This window comes from Chiroxiphia lanceolata, chromosome Z, assembly GCF_009829145.1.
Source record: "Chiroxiphia lanceolata isolate bChiLan1 chromosome Z, bChiLan1.pri, whole genome shotgun sequence".
Lineage (NCBI taxonomy): Eukaryota > Metazoa > Chordata > Aves > Passeriformes > Pipridae > Chiroxiphia > Chiroxiphia lanceolata.
The window spans coordinates 70,066,798-70,085,533 of record NC_045671.1 but is presented as its reverse complement, the minus strand read 5'-3'; the positions used below and the strand labels follow the sequence as shown (position 1 = coordinate 70,085,533).

Here is an 18,736-nt window from a genome sequence, read left to right as displayed (position 1 = left end):
TTCTCCTACTGTATCTTTAGCTCTGCACCACTTAGAGGTCAAGGACAGTCTTGAGTACTAACCTGCTACTAAATATCCAAACAGTACTATTCTAAGAGTTTATCCTTCTGTATCTAAAATATCCTCATGGCAATAAGTTTTGTAAATCAACCAACTTGTGTGGAGAAAAATCTGGCTCTTTCATGACTAGTGACTCATTTTTGACCTCTATTTTCACAATAGTCAGGTTATGAGATCATAGAATAATAATTTTTTAACCTTCTTTTAAGCTATTCCTGCTTTCAGGAATGACCTTATTGTTCCTGATAGTCTTCTCTTTTCCAGGTAGAAGAATCACTGGTCTTTTATTATGACCTTGTTACCCTTGTATACACATACAGTATGTGTATACATACTGGGAATATACAAATATGTGTGTTTGTGCATAAGTTTAAAAAAAAAAAAATGTCAAGGAAAGACCAGAACACAGGCTTCATGATGCCAACGGAGCATGAGTTTACACAAAATACAGTCCCTCTTCACAATTAATAAACATCACACTTTTGGACAATGCTGTGCCTCCATCTAATCCTCTTGTGATCCTCGGTAGCTTCACAATCTCTTTCCCAAGTACAAATAGCCATTTTAAATTAAAACACTATAAGCATAATGATGGTTGTTTCCCACCTCTTCATTTTGGGGGAATTCCTTTTGATTTGACACCTTATTCCACTGGAATTGATAGCAGGGTTTTTTCCATGTAATTCTAAATAATTAAGCAGATTATTTATTACCTCAATGTTTCTTCCCCTTTCCAAATGGTTTATTAATATAATGAATAACACAACACAGTAGTGGAGGACTCCACATGCAGCCACTTTCTATCAAGGAAACAACTTCATTCTAACTAGAGGATCCATTTCCAATGCAAGGCAACCCTGATGGACAGTTCTGGTAACAAGGCAGAATAGAGGTGGATGACTATCTCAAACTGGTCATAATGCACTTTTACTCAAGTCAATAAAAAAATGACATTCAACACTAGCATACCCAGGTTCCCAAAGACCTGTAGGTACAGAATTGCTTTAACCATAAGATGCCTCTAAGTAGCATGGTACAACATGTTTCAGGAAAATCATGAGCAAAGGATTAAGTTTTAAATAGAATACTTTCAGTGAAAACAAAGGCAGGGGGAAGAGCAGATGAAAAATATCAGAAGCTGGCAGCAATCAAGGTAATGGCTAAGGCAAGTACCAATGGGAACTGCAAAGATATATTTTGACTACTGCACATGAAGATGTCATTATCTTCAGATAAAAGAAAAATTCTTTTTGTTTCCCCTGTGGTTCCTCCTAATAGCTCAGAGAGATTACCTGCTCTGACCTAACCAGACTGATTTCCTTTATTGGTTTCTTTCAGATCAGTCTCTGTAGCAAACTTAATGTAGCTTTATCTCTGGCTCTAAGTCCACCCAGACCATAACTAGCCTGGTCTAGCTACAGATCTCAGACAAGAGAGATGCCTGCTAGCATTCTGTAAAAGAGAAATTTAATTTTAGGTTCCTACGTATGCATCCAGATATTTACATAACAGATAGGAATACACTGAACAGACAGTATAGTTATGACTGAATTAAACACAACAGAAATTATGGCCACCTTCTAGTGTTTCTTTTTAATAATGAAATTTCATTATTCATTTGGCACAGTCACAGATGAATTATATCTTCAAGGATATTTCAAAATGCTTTGGCAAGTCCTTGAAAACACCATTGCAATATTTCACGGACATTAAGTTTTGAAGCATCAATCAGGTTTCTGGGAAAAACAGTTTTCAGTCACACTCCTCAAAATACACACTTTTTAAGCGCCAAGACCGACAAAAACATTGAATCACAAGTACTCCCTGCCTGAGGTGTTCTGCTGGGTGAGAAAATCCTGGGGAGAGCAGCAGCAGTCACTTCACAACATACAACATTCTCAGTTTTGTCCAATTCATAGCTCTACAAACTCAAGTATTAGTATAGCTCTTTGAGAACAGCATTAGAACGTTTCTTAGATAACACTGCACCTTTCTGTGTCACTCCCAGGAGCACCCCTGTATTTTACAACTTGCACCTTTGCACAGGGCAAAGATCTTTTCTTTTTCTTTCCCTTTTTCCTCCTCTTGTAAAATGTCTCAGCTGGTTCCCAGTGTTCTGGATGTCAATTGTTCTGAACAGATTCAAGACACACACTTCCTTGTTTTCTTAAAATCAGCCTGGCTTTGTAAGGGATGTGCTTCTTCTCTTCTTAGGAAGGAAGGCACAGCAAATGCCTGACTGTGAGAGAGCAAGTGGGGTAGGAGTGAGAGTGAAGTTACTGCCCTGAAATAGTGCTGTGTTATTCATAAAATCAGCTGCTTTTCTCAAATTATAGCAGAAGAGCAAGTGCATTACTGATTCAGAAAGCTTAAAGGCTGCTTTGTCATAAAATGATCTTCACGCCTCAAGCAAGCATTTTCCCTGCCCTAAATGCTTATTTATAATCTTGCTTACAGAAAAATACAAGCTGTACTGAACAATGAATAAGAGCTCTGCCATAACTGCTCTGAACCTTTGGGATTGGCAGTTGTGTCCTCTTGTTTAGAGCCAATCAAGTGTCTGTCTTACTTCAGGAAAGACACCATAAATGCTAAGTTAGCTGCAAGATAATATGTGGCATTGATAAAATCATTAGTCAATACAAGGATGTTGTAGTATGTTTTACTATGTTACATCTCTTGATAAAGATGTTTAGATTAAAAAAACCCATTCATTTTAACTTACCACACCACCTCCTGATGGGCTGAGTCACAACAGATGGTTTCTTTGGGTTGTGGAAGGGCGCTTAAGCAGTAATTTATGAAAGAACTTCAAGGTACATGGACAATAAGGTGATTTCAGGGATGGCATATGAACCAGGTGAAAATGGCCAACTCTACAAAAGTACGTGAAACAACCTACACAGATTCTGTCTCCAGCACAATTGCTACTTTCGGGATGCAGGGAGCATTAAAGCTTTCAGAAAGGCTCAAAAGAGCAAAACCAAGAGTTGACTGCACTCTTTACCCATATATTAAAAAACCATTACGATGGTTTTCTTGTTGAACGTTAGAAGTCACGAGCCTGTGAAAATTCAGCACTGATTATCACAAGCTTGCCCTCGTTTTTCAGTTTGACAGCTGAACTCTGTATTCTAACTATAGAACAAACACGGAAATTGCAATTAAGCTCTTTGCAGTCATGTTCAAGGTCCTCAGATTTCATCATTATCGTTTTTACATTGGAGTCAATGGTCACTTAAAACAGACTGCCAAACACAATCCTAGTGCTAATTAATTTAAATCCACTATCATATCTTAGAAAAAATATTCTGCTTACTGAGTACTATAGTTTTGGTACTAATTCACTGTTCTTGCTCAACTATGAGACTGAATCACACTTGAACTTCTACTATACATATGCAGCAGTTAAGATAGTCAGCAATCAAGCTGTTCATTTGCTGTAAACCATCCCTTTTTGGAACCTGCAAATGCTGGTGAACATTTAAGCAGAAATATAACCATGAAGATGACAATATTTCTCTGAACAGTGTGATTCCAGTCTTGCATAGAGTTCATCTATAAAAGGAAAGATCAGTTTAGTATAATACCTGTTTTTGATAAGCCAAAGATTATATAATGAAAATTCAGAATTGAACTCATTAATGATTTTGTTCTGATCTAACATCAGGTTTCATACTTTTGATCAAGCTTCTGGAAACTGAAAATACTGTTCTGTCATGTCAAGTAAAAAGAATTATATCTTTTAAAATCTAAAGCACTAAGAGAGATACAGTTAGAAGAAAGAATGATGAGGACAAGACATAGCATAGCATGTTTCGGGAAAAGTGGTTTTCGTTGTACTTTAAAAAACAGTTACATTAAACATATTTCAGGCACAACTAATAAGAGACTTAATTTATAAACGTGGAAACAGTGTTGGTGATAAAATAAGACATGGCTGCACTTCATTACTCCAAGAAATACCTGAACTCCACTACAAATGACCTTAACTTCATACCAACAAATAACTGCCCTGCATTAGTTAAAAGAAACACAGCATGCTCAGAGGAGGAGTGAAAAATACAGCTGTAGATACTGAGTAGTTTCCCTTGTAATTGACAAGGCTGCCACAGACCACATGAGGAGGCTCTCATTCACCAGCCACACCGTGGGGGCACAGCTCTTTGCGCAGCTCCATGGAAGCTGTGACGCCGCGCGACAGTTCAAGCGTCAGACACCCAGGTGTGTGGGCACCGTGCAGTGGGAGAGCCAGGGGCATTAGCAGTGACCCTAGGGACACTTCCACTCGCCCTGCTTTCAAGCAAGAAGTACTCAAACAACCTGTATTAGAACAGAAACAGACATTTCAGTTTCCTTTACGGAAAGTAATCAAGCGGTTTCGCCCCTTTGAACTGGGTCATCCAGACTGACTCATCTTCAGTCGAGCACCTCGCAAAGAAATTTTACTGCAGTACTTTAAAAGATAAGAAGGTAAGTTTAGGATGAAATATTCCCACTTAAATAGCTGAAAATCCCTGAAATTTCCTTAAATTAAGTTTTTATCTTTACTTTCTTTTGAATGTCCAAAAGTTGGTTACTTCCTATGCATTTTATTCCGTAGACTGTTAAAACAGGAACTGAGCTAGCAATATCGGTGTCACTACTACTGAGAAAAAGCACTACTCTTAGGGAAAACTAAAAAAAAACAAAAAACAAACCAACAGAAACCACACTGCAGCACTGAAAAGAAGCAGGAATATTTTCACACACACACAGTCATTCTCTGTGCCACAAGTGCCATTAAATAGCAGCACTGCTCTCACTAACCCCATATACATGAGGACATTTCAACAGCACTACTGTTGAGCAGCAATGTCAGCACATTTCCCTAGGAGCTGAGACATTCCTTCAAGTGCTTGTTACACTTTGTACCCCTGTTTTAACAACAAGCTTTCAATACTGCCCGAGACATGACGGAACACTAGCATACTGTAAGCTTTAGTAACGTTTTAGCTTAATGAAAAGAGCACGTTATTTCTATTCGTATTTCTTTGTACATATTTCATTTTTAGCTCAGCTAATGCATGAGTCTTTTTTTAATCCTGTGAAAATATCTGGTACATGAACAAAAGCAAACATATTTTTTTCCATACCATTAGTTTCTGCAAATTTCTGAACATCAGCCAGAGTTTTTAGTTCTTTCCTTGGGCAAGCTGATACACACAAGGCAAGAGACTTGATTTTCTGATGTACTATATCGATATTGCATGGATCCAAGAAGAATACATACCTAGGGAAGGAAAAAAGGTAAATAATTTCTATTTGAATTAACAATTACACTGAGCAAAATTTCAAATTATAGGATTCAGTCAAGACTGACTGATTCAGTCTATCCAGAAACACAGTAAATTTCATATTATCATAACTGAGTGGATCAAAAGAATTTATGTACTCAACATATGCACCACAAGTATATGGGTATTTATATACCTCTGGATAACACAGAAAGGATGTTTAACTCTACCTGATTCAAGTCCACTCAAATGGTGCTATTCCTAAAAACAGCAATACTCCTACCATGCCTTTTCATAAATATGAGCCCAAACATTCACAAACCTTCACTCCATCCTTAAACTTGACAAATTTTTCTAGAAAGATCCAATAAACCCCATAAAGTTACCCTTATGCTGCAAAAGGACAAAGTCCATGGCTGTTTTAATGAAAACACATAATACCAGTAATCAAGAACAGCTTTTTAGTTTAGATCAATTTTCCACACCATATGACTGAACAGATTACTTTAGTATTTGCTTTGAAATAAAAACGGTTCAGATATTTCATTACAACTATCTCATGTTCAAGTGCAGTATTTTAAAGAGATTCTATTTTCTCACTTTCCGTGATGAGTCACTGCCATTTGAAGCACATATTATAGATCCTTAGCTAACATCTCCTGGCTATACAGATTTCATCACAAACCCTAAACCTACAGAATTGCTCACTGATGGTGTAATACAGATGACGAATGCCTTTCTCTTTGGAAGTAGAAAAAGTCTTTCAAATTCCTACAATTCTGGTGATACACTATACATTGAAATAGTCTCTACATATTTTCTAACATTATCATAGGAAATCAATACCAAGCCACCCTATAAAATGCCATAGTTTTATTTTTGCAGTCCTCAGGATGGGAATTCATTCTGTAATCAGTAAAATCCCTTCTATTCCTAAAAGCATTTAGGTCCTGCCTGAACAACTTCAGTGTGTACACTAATTGCTGTCTACTGTTCTATTACCCAGTGTCAGTATACAAGAATGATAAGTATGTAGTACAGTCTTACTTCCTGAAAGTGCATCAAACCCCATGTAATCTAAATCAACCGTAATGTGGTAATTACCTGCATTCTTAAAACATTCCCTTCCTTGTCCACATCTCAGTGAAAAGCATCCACTGCTATTTCTGTTTTTTCTACTTAATACACACTACCCATCTCAGGAATCCACAGGCCATTGTCTGAGAAGCAAATGCAAACATGAAAATTCTGTCTCATAGACACAATCAAAGTAACTGTATGTGAGCAATAAGCCACAATTTTCCTTTATTTCAAAGAAAATACTCTTGAGTTAATACCAAGATGTTCAATAGTTGTCTTAACTGAACACTCCTGTCAAAGCTTCCACTGCATGAGGGCAAGTTTCTACAGTTGCTATTCTATACTATAAGGGTACATGGAAGAAGAGTGTCTGCTCATTTGAGGTTATTTGGTCAAAGAAGCCACGAACAAGAACTTACAGAGTAAAACCCGTTGGGATAGGAACAAACCCAGTCAGTCACATAAATTGGTAAGGATATGTGGATTTTGAAAATTATTAACTTTCCATAAGACTATCTGGCTAAGCACCTTGACAAAGTGAGATAATAAGGAAAAGGAGGGAGACACTCAACATAAACCTTAACTACTTAGTGTTAATATTATATTAATAATCAGAATCAGAATATAGTAATCAGATTATTGTATTAATAATCAGAAACAAACCCAGTCAATCACAATAATTGATGGGCTATCAAGAAACTGCAGGCAGGGACTATGTGGCTGAAAAGGATGCAAACCCACAGATACAGAATGTAGGAGTGGTCAGTGGGACTGTGTGAGCTGCTGAGGGGGTGTGCATGGGACAGGGTGGCAGACAGAAGGGGGTGTAAAAGGGACAGTTGCATGCAAGCTGGTGTTGGTCAGTACACTGATCCCAGCACCTGATCACTGCAGTCTGTCATATCCTATTACTAAATCCTTTGACTCTCTCTCTGCATAGTTCCAGTCTCTGTTCCATGTGTATGGATGCTGCAAGTCCTGCAGGGATTAAGTGCCAGCTACTGGGGAGACTGGCATGGGCATGAAGGATTTGGTGCCAGCAACTAGAATCAGATCAGGGTTTACGGGCCTCAGGCCTGTGGTGCCAGCTACAGAAGTGAGTGGGGTCTCAGTGCCAGTGACTGGGGCAGAGAGGGCTCTTGGCAATGGGCTGCTGGGGTGGGAACAATGTGCATCCACAAAGAAAAGCAGCTACAGAGGTGAAGGACTGAGCACAAGTGGTCACAGCCCACATGGTGCTGGCTGTTGACAGGGGCTGAGCCAAAGCAGGTGTACACATGTTACAGAATCACAGAAAATCCTGAGTTGGAATGAACCCACAAGGATAATTGAGTTCAACTCCTGCTGTAACTCCCCAGCAAACTCCAAGCTTCATCAGATAGTGCGTAGGAGGCTCTGGGTCCAGGCAGAGGTGTCAGGTAGGCAGAGGGTCTGCACGGGTATTTTAGAGAACTGTGAGCACAGGGTGCCTGTGGGATGAGTGTGTGAGTGTTTGCTAGTTAGCACCAAGATGGATCAGCTGCTGAGTAGGAGGAACTCAAGAGATAGATACAGGGCAGGGGTGACAGGTAAGCAGAGGTGCCGTGCTGGTACTTGAGGGATCCACAAATGTATGTGAACTTGTGAACCTGGAAAGTGTCATATGTGTGCCTGCACTAGTGACCTTCTGTCTCTGTGAGCCCATGAGGAGGAGAGGACGTGGCTGGCTGTGCTTCTGTTTGTGAGTCCCGCTGTTGAAGGCAGCACTTTGTCAGTACCAGTCTGTGTAACCAGCTGCATGAGTGTCCCATATGTGTCAGTCCATCCCCATCCCTCAGCCTAGGCAGAGACCAGGATATATAGGGTTGGACTCCAGTTCCTGGACAGAAGGCTTCTTTGAATGTCCCTTAACACATATTACCTACGGAAGCCAGATGAGGAATGTTGCCACTGACAAGACGGAACTCAGCCCACTTCTACAGTAATTTAAATTTCAGGGCCAAGTTGTAATTTTAATTGCTGGAATATTTTGTAAAATACTACCGTTTTAACTTAAGCCTGGAAGTTTAGAAATGCAACTCAGCTACAGAGTCACATGCAGTTTTGACACAAGTGTGCTGTGCTGGCATACACTTAAAGAGACACATGTAATTCAAACACTGCACTGCAGTGGCAGAGGCAGCTCTGACAGAAGTAAGGGAGTTGCACAGAAAATTCCAAGCTATCAAATCTGTGGCTTCAATCCGTAGTCTAGGAAGAGAGAAGTAAGATTTTTTTTTTTTAAAATTTCTAGCAGTTAAAACAAGAATCAAAATGCCAGGCACCAGCATTACAGAAGAAAATGTTAATTTTATTTTTGTTTATAAAGCTTACTTATAGAAAATAAGTGATTTTACTGCAGAAAATTCCATACTGTGTCATCACAGACCAGGTTTTGTTTCTTCCTAGAAGAATGTACTTACATGCTTTGTGCTGCAATTTCAGTTATTTACAATCAACAATAGACTAATTTGTTGATAACAAAATAACTTATATCAGCAACACAAAGACTGAAGTAAACAAGGCAATCATACTGTTAGAGATGCTTCAACACTGCAAATGAAAATATGTTTGCTATATGAAAATCAGTACAGCAGACTTACATTAAGTGTCTTTATGCATCTTTATGTAGTATCAGCTCTGCAGAGAAGGACTTGGGGGTACTGGTGCATGAAAAATTGGACGTGGCCCTGCAATGTACACCTGCAGCCCAGAAACCCAACTGTACCCTGAGCTTTGTAAAAAGAAGCCCAGCAGGGCAAGGGGGATGAATTTTCCCCTTCTACTCTGTTCTCATGGGTCCCCCACCCAGCACACTGCACCCAGCTCTGGGACCCCCAGCATAGGAAAGACATGAACCCATTACAGTGAGTGCAAAGGATGCACACAAAAATGATGAGAGGGCCAGAGCATATGAAGACAGGCTAAGAGGGTTGGAGCTGTTCGGCCTGGAGAAGAGAAGGCTGTGGGAAGGCCTTATAGCAGCTTTCCAGTACTCAAAGGGGGCTTACGAAAAAGAGGGAAAGTGATTTTTCACATAGACAAACAGTGAAAGGACAAGGGGGAACAGCTTTAAACTAAAAGAGGGTAGATTTAGAACGACAGAATCTTTTAGATTGGAAAAGACCATTCCGATCATCTACTCCAGCTGTAAACCCAACACTGCCAAGTCCACGACTAAACCATGTCCCTAAGCACCACATCAACATGCCTTTTAAATACCTCCAGGAACGGTGACTCAGTCACTTCCCTGGGCTTGATAACCCTTTTTGACAGAGAAATTTTTCGTAACGTCCACTCTAAACCTCCTCTCAACTGCTACATGGGAGAAGAGATTGATTCCCCCCCCTTTCTACAACTTCCTTTCAGGTAGCTGCAGAGAGCAATAAGGTGAAACCTGGAGCTAATAATCTGAACATCAACAATACTTAGAACAAACAATACTTAGAACAAACGAAGCTAGCATCTTAAACATTGCCTAAAAATCAACAGCTAGAGTGTACAGCCTATAGAGCATGGTATATGAACCGTAACAACCATATTACAATGTGGACTACAGAACACTGCCATTGGTACGGACTGTCACGTGAGGGATGGGGAGTTTGGATTGAAAGGGAATAATTACCCAGGTTGTTCTTTGCTCATGTTCCCTTTTTCAAGGCACATAGGTCAAGCTACCAAATATCATAATTGATCTGTGCCAATAAATCTGTCGAATGAAGATGAGAGCCTAGTGTCAAAAATGTCTTTAACTGTAGGGCACGTGCAGTTTCACTCAACCAAATTCTCTGCATGCTTGCTTGCAAACTCTCCCTGGGTTTTCCCCCTACCTAAACCCCATTTTCTGGGGTCAAGGGCATTTGTTAAGGTGGAATGCTATATTCCCTATAGCAGCATATGCACATCTCCTTATAGTGGAGTTAACAGCAAAAACTGAGTTCTGTCCAAGCAGTATTGGTGATCAAGAAATCAGACTGAACTAGCATTTTAGGGACTTACATTTGTCTGCCATGGTCATAATTTATTTGCAAATAAAACATCATTTTTTTTAAGCCCCTTATAACTACCAGAACTTGTAAAGCAAGGAGCTTACTTGAAGCAGATAGGTTTAAGTAGAATTCACTGCCATGTCTGACCCTAGACTATTAAAGTGTACTGTTGTTTCTGTGGTAAAAATAAAAAGATGCCTGATCCACTCTTTGTTGATGAGACCAAATTGTAGAACCCTCCTTCCCAAGATTTCATCTCAGTGGTTTCAGCATATCTGACGTACACAGAGCAAATCATATCCCTGTGAGGACTGTCCTCTTCACCCTTACCACCCAGATTTCCATATCCACACAGGCAACATTCATTTCATTTCCACATGACAGTGCCTATGGGTTGCTGTCACGTACAAAGAAAATGTTATTTTTACAGATGATTTAGCTTTTCTGCCCTTGGATTGGGAAACGAAAACAGAATTACCCTGCCAGCAAAATGAAATAACTTCATGTTTCCAGAACTGCATTTGTGGATCCTAAAAGTCCTCCTTCTCTACACAAACTGAAATGTACAGGCAGGAAGAAAAGCTTATTTTTACAGGCTGTCTGAAAAGTACTCTTATAAAAATAGCATGAAATACTCCCATGAACTGTACCTCAGACACTGGAGAAATTCCATCTGCTAGAGACAGATGCAAAGCAGATAGCTGTTTAAATTTGCTTGGCAATTTTTCAGAAGAAACTATAGGGTGTGAGAGAATGAAGGATCACTCGCTTATATAAGAACCAATCTCTTCCAAAACTCGCTACCCTGGACTGTACCAGGCACTTCATGTGAACAGTCAGTCTGCCTTGGTAGAAGGTTTTCTCTTACTCTCAGGCAAATAGAGATGATGATATTCCTTAAAAGTGTATCTGTTAATTTGCTTAGGTCATGCCTCAAGCCACAACATCTTTGTTACAAAAACATAATCCTTCTGAACCTCATTAAGACTTCTTAATAAACAACAGTCTGTCTATTAACTGTGTTAAAAACAGTGTCTCATTTTATTTGCTGTCTTTTGAGCTTGCTTTTACAAGAGGAAATCACTAAGCAGTGGTAGATGTTTCTCCACATGATGGTGTGATTTCTATCATATGTAGCAGCCTATTACAATAGTAGTTACTACATTTCAATAAGGTGTCTAAATTTCTCTACCTTCACACGAACTCAGACACCATTTCTTTCTAAAAGTAAGTTTAAAATTATGATTTTAAAATTTGCATTTTATCTCAGAATGCCAGAATGCCAATTTTGTATTGAATATACACGGATTTGGAAACCATTAAAATGTCTATGTAAAAAAAATAGGAAAACTATGCTTCGTGAATTTTAAGCCTTTCAACCCTCCTGGAAGATGGGATTAAATTAAGAAGTGGGGGGGTTTTTGACAGAAGAAATCTGTACATTATTTCAGGCCATTTTATTTATCTCAAGTCCTTCTGGTAATCACCAATTACCCAGCCACATTAAATCTTAAATCAAATATTTAGAAGTTTTTAGTATTGCAACTCCAAATAAGCAGATCTTAGGAAAGCATCCCTCCAAAATAATTTATGCAAATCATCGATTTTCTGTTACTCTGAAAGGGTGAAGCAAAAGGTTATCATACTGAGAAATTAATAACTTTTTAATTCTTTGAAGGAATCAAACAGTGAAAGAAACATCTTTCTCTCTTTTTTTTTTTTTTTTGGTCTGTTAATACCACTGTTCAATGGTCAGGCTAAACAGTTTACTTTCTTAAGTCACCCAAGTTGTACAGACGCACTCTGGGCACTGACTGGCAGACAGACCTCAACAGATGTTTTAAACCTGTAAGTCCAGAATTTTTGTTACTTCTCCAGTACTACTACTGCAGTGGGATGTTTTTCTGTACAACAGATGGGAAATACCTGAACTGTAAGTAAGGGTTTTAACTTGATACTGCTTAATAAGAGCTGTGAGCTGCTTACAAGTTTTGTGCATTTTCTCCACAAGTCACTTACACATATTCTGCTTACAGTTTAATGTGCTAGATATACCTCATCTCCCCCTACACCTAGCAGCAGAAACCGAGCATACAACATCAAAAGCAAACCTTTCTAAATTAATATCGAAGGTCAGCTCCTAAATCTGAAAATACTTGTCACACCTAAAACTCTAACAAACTAGACTCTTCAGTGGCCTAATACAATATCCTACATGAAGTGGATACCAAGAAAAGGTAATTCCTCAATGTCTTTAGCTATATTCATATTGCACATCTCCAACTACTGTTACTGGTTGTTAAAGAGATTGTCGTCCTCTAGGTGAGAAAAGTGCCAAATGACAAGCAGGAATGAGTTAGCATATCTCTTTTCCCATTTTATTGAAAACCACTCTCAAAGGAAGAAAGGTTTTGCCTTTCCTGGTTTACAGAATGCAGCAACTGAATTACATACTTACTTCTTGTGTGTAAGGTCCAGACCACTGTTGACTATTCCCTCCACCTTGACATTTTTCTGTCCACAAATATTTCCATAACTGTCATATCCTGAAAGCAGTCTTGCAGCTGCTCCTGTAGCTATTGAATAGCCACAAATAAAACCCTGGAGGAGAAAAAAAAAAAAAAAACAATCCACAGTTTAGCAATATTTTGTTTGACAGCTGGGAGAAGCCAGTTTTATTAATTTGTTTCTAAGTAGAAGTTGTCTAAAAATTCTTTCGGCCTGAAAAAGGAAAGACAAGGACCATTGCAGAGAGATGCTGTGCAACGAAAAAATTGAATGTAACCTAAAAGAGGATTGAGATATCCAACACTGGGTATTATACAAGCATAGTTAAGACTCTTATAGGTGGTTTTTTTGTTAGTCATTTTGTCAGTGAATTGTGCATGAAGCAGAAGGGAGACCAAGAGCAGGCAATGAAGGAGAGCTAGCTACAAGCAGAGCTAGAGCTGTCAAGGAATACTATGCATCTTAGAGAATTCCACACAGTCCAGATTTTCTTGCTTTCAGACTTTTTCCTTCAAATTACTTGCTTTGAAAGATGAGCTAGAATGAAGAGGCCTATCTAACAGAAGTTTCTTTTAAGGAAGTGCTCTTAAAACAAGTGACCAGATCAAGGCTGCTGTGGTTCCATATGCTGGATTTAAATGCAGGAAAGAAACAGACACAAAGCAAGATGGCTCAGACAGTGTAATGTGGAAAATATCAACATGTAGGCAGGTCTTGCTGTGAACTTTCAGACACACTTCACAAGCAAAACCAAGATCAAGATGGTGATTGTGCAAACAGGACACTGGTGCAAAAGCATCATTAACACCACCACTGACAGGCAGAAATGAACCATCAGCTCACTCCACTACCACCAGTGAACTTGCTTTCACATGTGAGACAAGCTAAGATTTGAGCAGCTGAGACAAATGCGTGAAGCAACAGATGGCAGTGGCAGGATCAGATGAGATGATGACAACAGGTAATGAACTCAGCACAGAACAGTGAAAATGTGTGGTTTCAAAGGTGTGAAGATACAGTAGAGTGACCTTCTCTAACGGATAGGCTATCAATTCCAGACAAGGCAATCATTATGTTTCCCTTGCCAGTGCACTAATGCACTTACAGACCTAATATTCAAACTGAAAACAAGGGCAAAGTGAGCAAAAGGCTCACTAGTCATAATAATTCAAGCTAATTTCCAGCACTCACTTTTAATTTCTCAGATCCCCTACTATTCTGTGAAGGACATACTAGCATGCATTTTACATACAATAGTCCTCAGGTTCTTGGCTGGTTCAAGAATTTTTGTCCTTACACACAGGCAAATCATGCAGCCCTTCCTCTATCAAAGCTAATTTACAAGTGTGCAGTGATGTCCTCCTGGCTTGTCATGGCACCTGACCCTTCAAATGAAGTCCTCTAGAACAGTAACTAACAAGGTATGTGACCCAATAGGATAATTGCTCTGTATATCATATTGCTTAGACAGGAAAATTTGGGACACTCACGCATAGCAGACCTAATTATGATTGGGGGAACAGGTCAGTATGCACGAATAACCAAGGAACATCAATAAAGCCAGGAAAAAATCAAACACAAAAGAGAGAGCTACTTATTTCAGGAACTACTGTACTTTTTGTAATTTTAAGATAGCCACATTACAGTGACACTGTAATTCATATGATTTTAAACAATCGTTATAATTTTTGCATTTGAAGCACAGCCGTTGACAAACACCCTGGGGAAAGTAGAAGAAATTTTTCAGCGGAATTATTCCAAACACCAGAGACCAAGGGACAGCAGAAAAGAAAGCTGACAGCATCTAAGTCCCAAACCCCTAAGGACTACTACTTGTAACATAGCAATACAAGACAGAAACAGACATTCTCTGTTTAAGAAGAACGGCATGAAGCAAAACAAGATGAAAAGAAGTGTATTGCTAGTTTTCACTACTGCAGCTCTTGGAGGTCTGTTTTTTTAACATAAAGTCTAGAGGGTTGTGAGGCTGACCTGAGAAAGGTGATGGCTTCATCACACAGGACAGAGCTGGTATAACTTTGAAAGAAAGATTTTACCACCAGTAATATGGCTGTTAACAGTAGCTGCTTCTACTAAGCATCCAAGAAAAAAAAAGGCAACAAAAACCAAACAAATCAAAAACCCCAAACAAACCAACCCCCCCAAAAGCAGTCAACTCTTTGATATTCAGGATCTTTGCTTCTCACAGAAAGTTTACTGTCATTCACAGAACTGTTTACCAGACTCAAAGCTATCGCTTCTGGGACATCCAGCCCCATAAGAAACATGACTCAAGTGATACATCTTCATGATGTAAATCACTTACCAAATGAAACTGGAGGGGAAGAGAAGCTGAAGAAAGAACTGGCACAAACAATAAATTATGGAGCCCTACCAAGGACATACTACCCATTTCTGTTCTACAGCCAGAGGTTCTCATGCAAATATACCCTGACTTTTCCCAGTGATGAAGTTACTGAAGGGCAACTTCTGAATGCAAACTCTTTAACTATATAACATTTACAGAATTATCTGAGTTTTACTCACCATTCCTATGCAGAAGAGGATGAATAAGAGCAGCCATGGTACATCTGTGCAGCTGTGGTCCTCCAGAGGCTTCCACTCTCGCTTGGAGCTCTTGTGTGAGAAGAGAGAGATGAGGTTAACAACACTTTAATTGTCTGCTCACAGCAGAAAAAGGCAGAAAATTATTCTATGGGGCATTAACATACTGCAGGAGCCATCCTTAAGCTCTGAGGTAGCTGAAGCAGCTTGGTCAAAAGATTTAAAGAGTAAGGCTCATGTAAGACTTGAAAAGAAGTGCTTCCACAGGAAGCTAGATCAACAAATATTATTTATCCAGAAAACAGGTAATTTATCCAGGAATTTACAAATATTTACCCACAAACTAGGTTATTTTCACTTGACTTTTTATTAATATAAAACAGAAATTAATGGCATGAAACTGATTGATATCTCTTTATTTCAGTCTTCCACAGCTACCTTTCAGTAATCTGATTTCCAAGAAGGATAAAATGTTAAACTTTCCAAAAGTCCCTAAGTTTTCAAACACTATTTGCAGGTTTAACAATTACAGTGTATGTAGAAAGGAGGTAAGAAATTGCTTTTTAATGAACAGTTCTCTACCTGCCACAAAGCAGCTGAGCTTAACATCTCAGTGAAGAAATCCCTAGCCTATATTGTGATGGTGCCAGGAAGGAAAGCTGTGTACTTAAAGGTTAAAATATTCAAAGATGGAGGCTCTACTGCAAAGTACAAAGAGACAGTTGTAAGCAATTCAAATAGTTTGCTGCTCGTGAGGTAAAAGTTCTCAAGTGTGTATACATTGCTAAGATAATTAAAGTCTGTTAAAAAGAGTCATCTAGGAAAAAAGGTTTCAGGAAAAGAATAAGCATTAGCTGTACTACAAATCTAAGCATATCAGAATTTGTTTATTACAACAAAAACATTGATTATAGATGAGCTTTTTCAATTGGCTCCCAAATACTAAGTCTTCAGATAGGACTCCTGAGACCCCAAAAATGCACACATTTTTAATCCCTGAGGAAGAAAAGGAGATTGATACAGCACGAATACAAAACAGTTCTCTCCAGGGACAGAGCAAAGGGGGCAACCTATTCAGATTTTTTTTTTTTCTCTCAAGACTCTGAAGCATCTTCAGGATTTTGCTAACAAGGTAGCAAACATCAGTACTCAATTAAACTAAAATGGCTGGATGAAATATCAACAGCTTTTATCTCTACTATGTATTTTGCAGATTTTTAATCAAAAAAAAGCAATAGTGTGTAATGTACATAATATAAGCAAGGTCATTTTTTCATATTCATGACTTTGGCTTTTGTTATTACACAAGCACAAAGCAAATACTTTTCAAATACTACTATTAGAAAGCTACAAACTGGGTAAATACAAATTAAATTCTGCATGCATCACGCTTCAAAAACACACAGTTTTCTAAGTCGTCTGACTTTGCATTAGGGAATTCCATGTTATTTTTGCAAGATTTTATTAAGGAAGTTCCACTTACAGATATGATAAATATAATTTTAATTCAAACTATGCAAAGTTACTGTGATCTCTGAACAGTCCAGCTTCTTTAGATTTTACTCAATAATCAGTAGTGAAGGGTGCTAAAAGGTCATATTATCCACCCTACTACCCACATTCAAAAAAACTGTCTTCTGATCCTGGCAGTTTACACTCAGCACTAACACACGATTCAAACTTAACATTTACAACATGATTGTGACATTTATGTTGTTATAATTAGCATAATGATAATTGCAGAAAATACATAAGGCTTCATGCTTCCTGTTCCTAAATTCCCTCCAAGAACTCCAGATTCTTCAGAAATTTACTTTTATTTACAAACAGCAGAGACAAATTTCACCTATAGCTGTGGTCTTAAAAGTAAAAACTACCCTTGGCAAAAGAGGGAGCAATAGAATGCTCTGTAGAGACTGTGCTTTGTTTGTTGGTTGTTTTTTTTATCCTCTGTGTAGCACCTGCAAACAAAATCTCTTAATAGGATTTTTTAAAGCCTCTGAAATAGCTCTGGCAAGGATTTAGGTTGTCTGACTAGTCACATTTACCATAAGTAACAGTTACCATAAGTAATCCATTTTATTTACTAAGTGGACTGCAATTTATATGTTAAAAAGAAACCTGAAATGCCGTGACATAGCACATAGTTAGAAGGTTACACAGGGAAATTAATTCTGGGTCCCTAGCTCTTACTGTGCTACAAAACATAACTAAAAAAAAAAAAAAAAAACCAAAAATGTAAACAAACCAACCAACCAAACAACAACAACAAAAAAAAAGCAGGAAGGTATTTTAAACAAAGAGTAGCCTTGGAGGCAACTCAAAAGGCACTAGATACTTACTAACTTTCAATTTAACCACCTAGCATAGTAAAAAGGTATGAAATTAAACATGTTTTAAAACAACACTCATCTTCGGTAGCCTGTCCAATCTTTCTTATCTCCAGTCCTTGCTACAGCCCAAGCTAGCTGAGCTAGCTGCCATTATCTATCTACTATTTTCTTCTCAGTTGCTTCCTTGTATTCTGGATTCCTACTGAATCTTCTTCCTTAGCTTCACAGTACTTTATTCTTGTCTTTGACTTTGGTATCTGTGTCTCTCTACTGACTGCTTCCTGTCCACTCTACAGGACAGAGTTTGTTAAACATAAGGTTTAACAAATGCTGTTTGTTCTGCAGTCTGCAAACTATGTTTTGTCTCCGTTGTAACTGAAATACCATATCATGTCAGCAGACATGCTTTGCCTGAAACCCTAATTCAGCACTTCTACTGATTTTAGCCTTTTTTCCAGATGGATTAAGAGCCTACAGTATTTGCTTATGCAAGAAAGATAAATAACCTAGAGAAAAAAAAAAAAGAATTTTTTTGAAACTATTTGATTCATTTAAAGTTTTCTCTTCAAACAGAGCTTTCATAAATTATGCTAGGCTCCCTAAGAATATCCTTGCCATTAACAAAGATCAGGTCAATCTGTACTGACATGAAAGCACAGAGAATCAGGAGCATTATCAGTCAAAAGTGGGAAGCTGGCAAAAGAGTCTTTCTCTCCAAGACAAACTTGCAGGTTGGCAACAATTTTTCTGCCCATAACAGCTTTTCTGTGGTGATTTTATGAGTTATTTACTTAAGAACCCAAATGAGTGTGTTCAGAAGTTTACATCCGTCCATTTTGCACAAGACTTAGCAAACTCAAAACCAAATCAGAACCCTTTGGTGCAGCAGTTTTACAATCACGTCTTA

General features: G+C 38.4%; 1 protein-coding gene across 4 annotated transcripts in view; it reads right to left on the bottom strand.

The window, feature by feature from the left end:
* The window catches only part of SLC44A1 (solute carrier family 44 member 1), a 73,857-nt gene that overhangs the window by 40,212 nt on the left and 14,909 nt on the right, over window positions 1-18,736 (bottom strand). For all 4 annotated transcript variants that reach the window (XM_032675888.1, XM_032675890.1, XM_032675889.1 and 1 more), the window contains exons 2-4: window positions 15,479-15,568; window positions 12,882-13,024; window positions 5,196-5,332 (exon numbers count right to left, since the gene is read on the bottom strand). In XM_032675888.1, coding sequence (XP_032531779.1) covers window positions 5,196-5,332; window positions 12,882-13,024; window positions 15,479-15,568 — 370 coding nt within the window. The remainder of the gene's footprint in view (window positions 1-5,195; window positions 5,333-12,881; window positions 13,025-15,478; window positions 15,569-18,736) is intronic.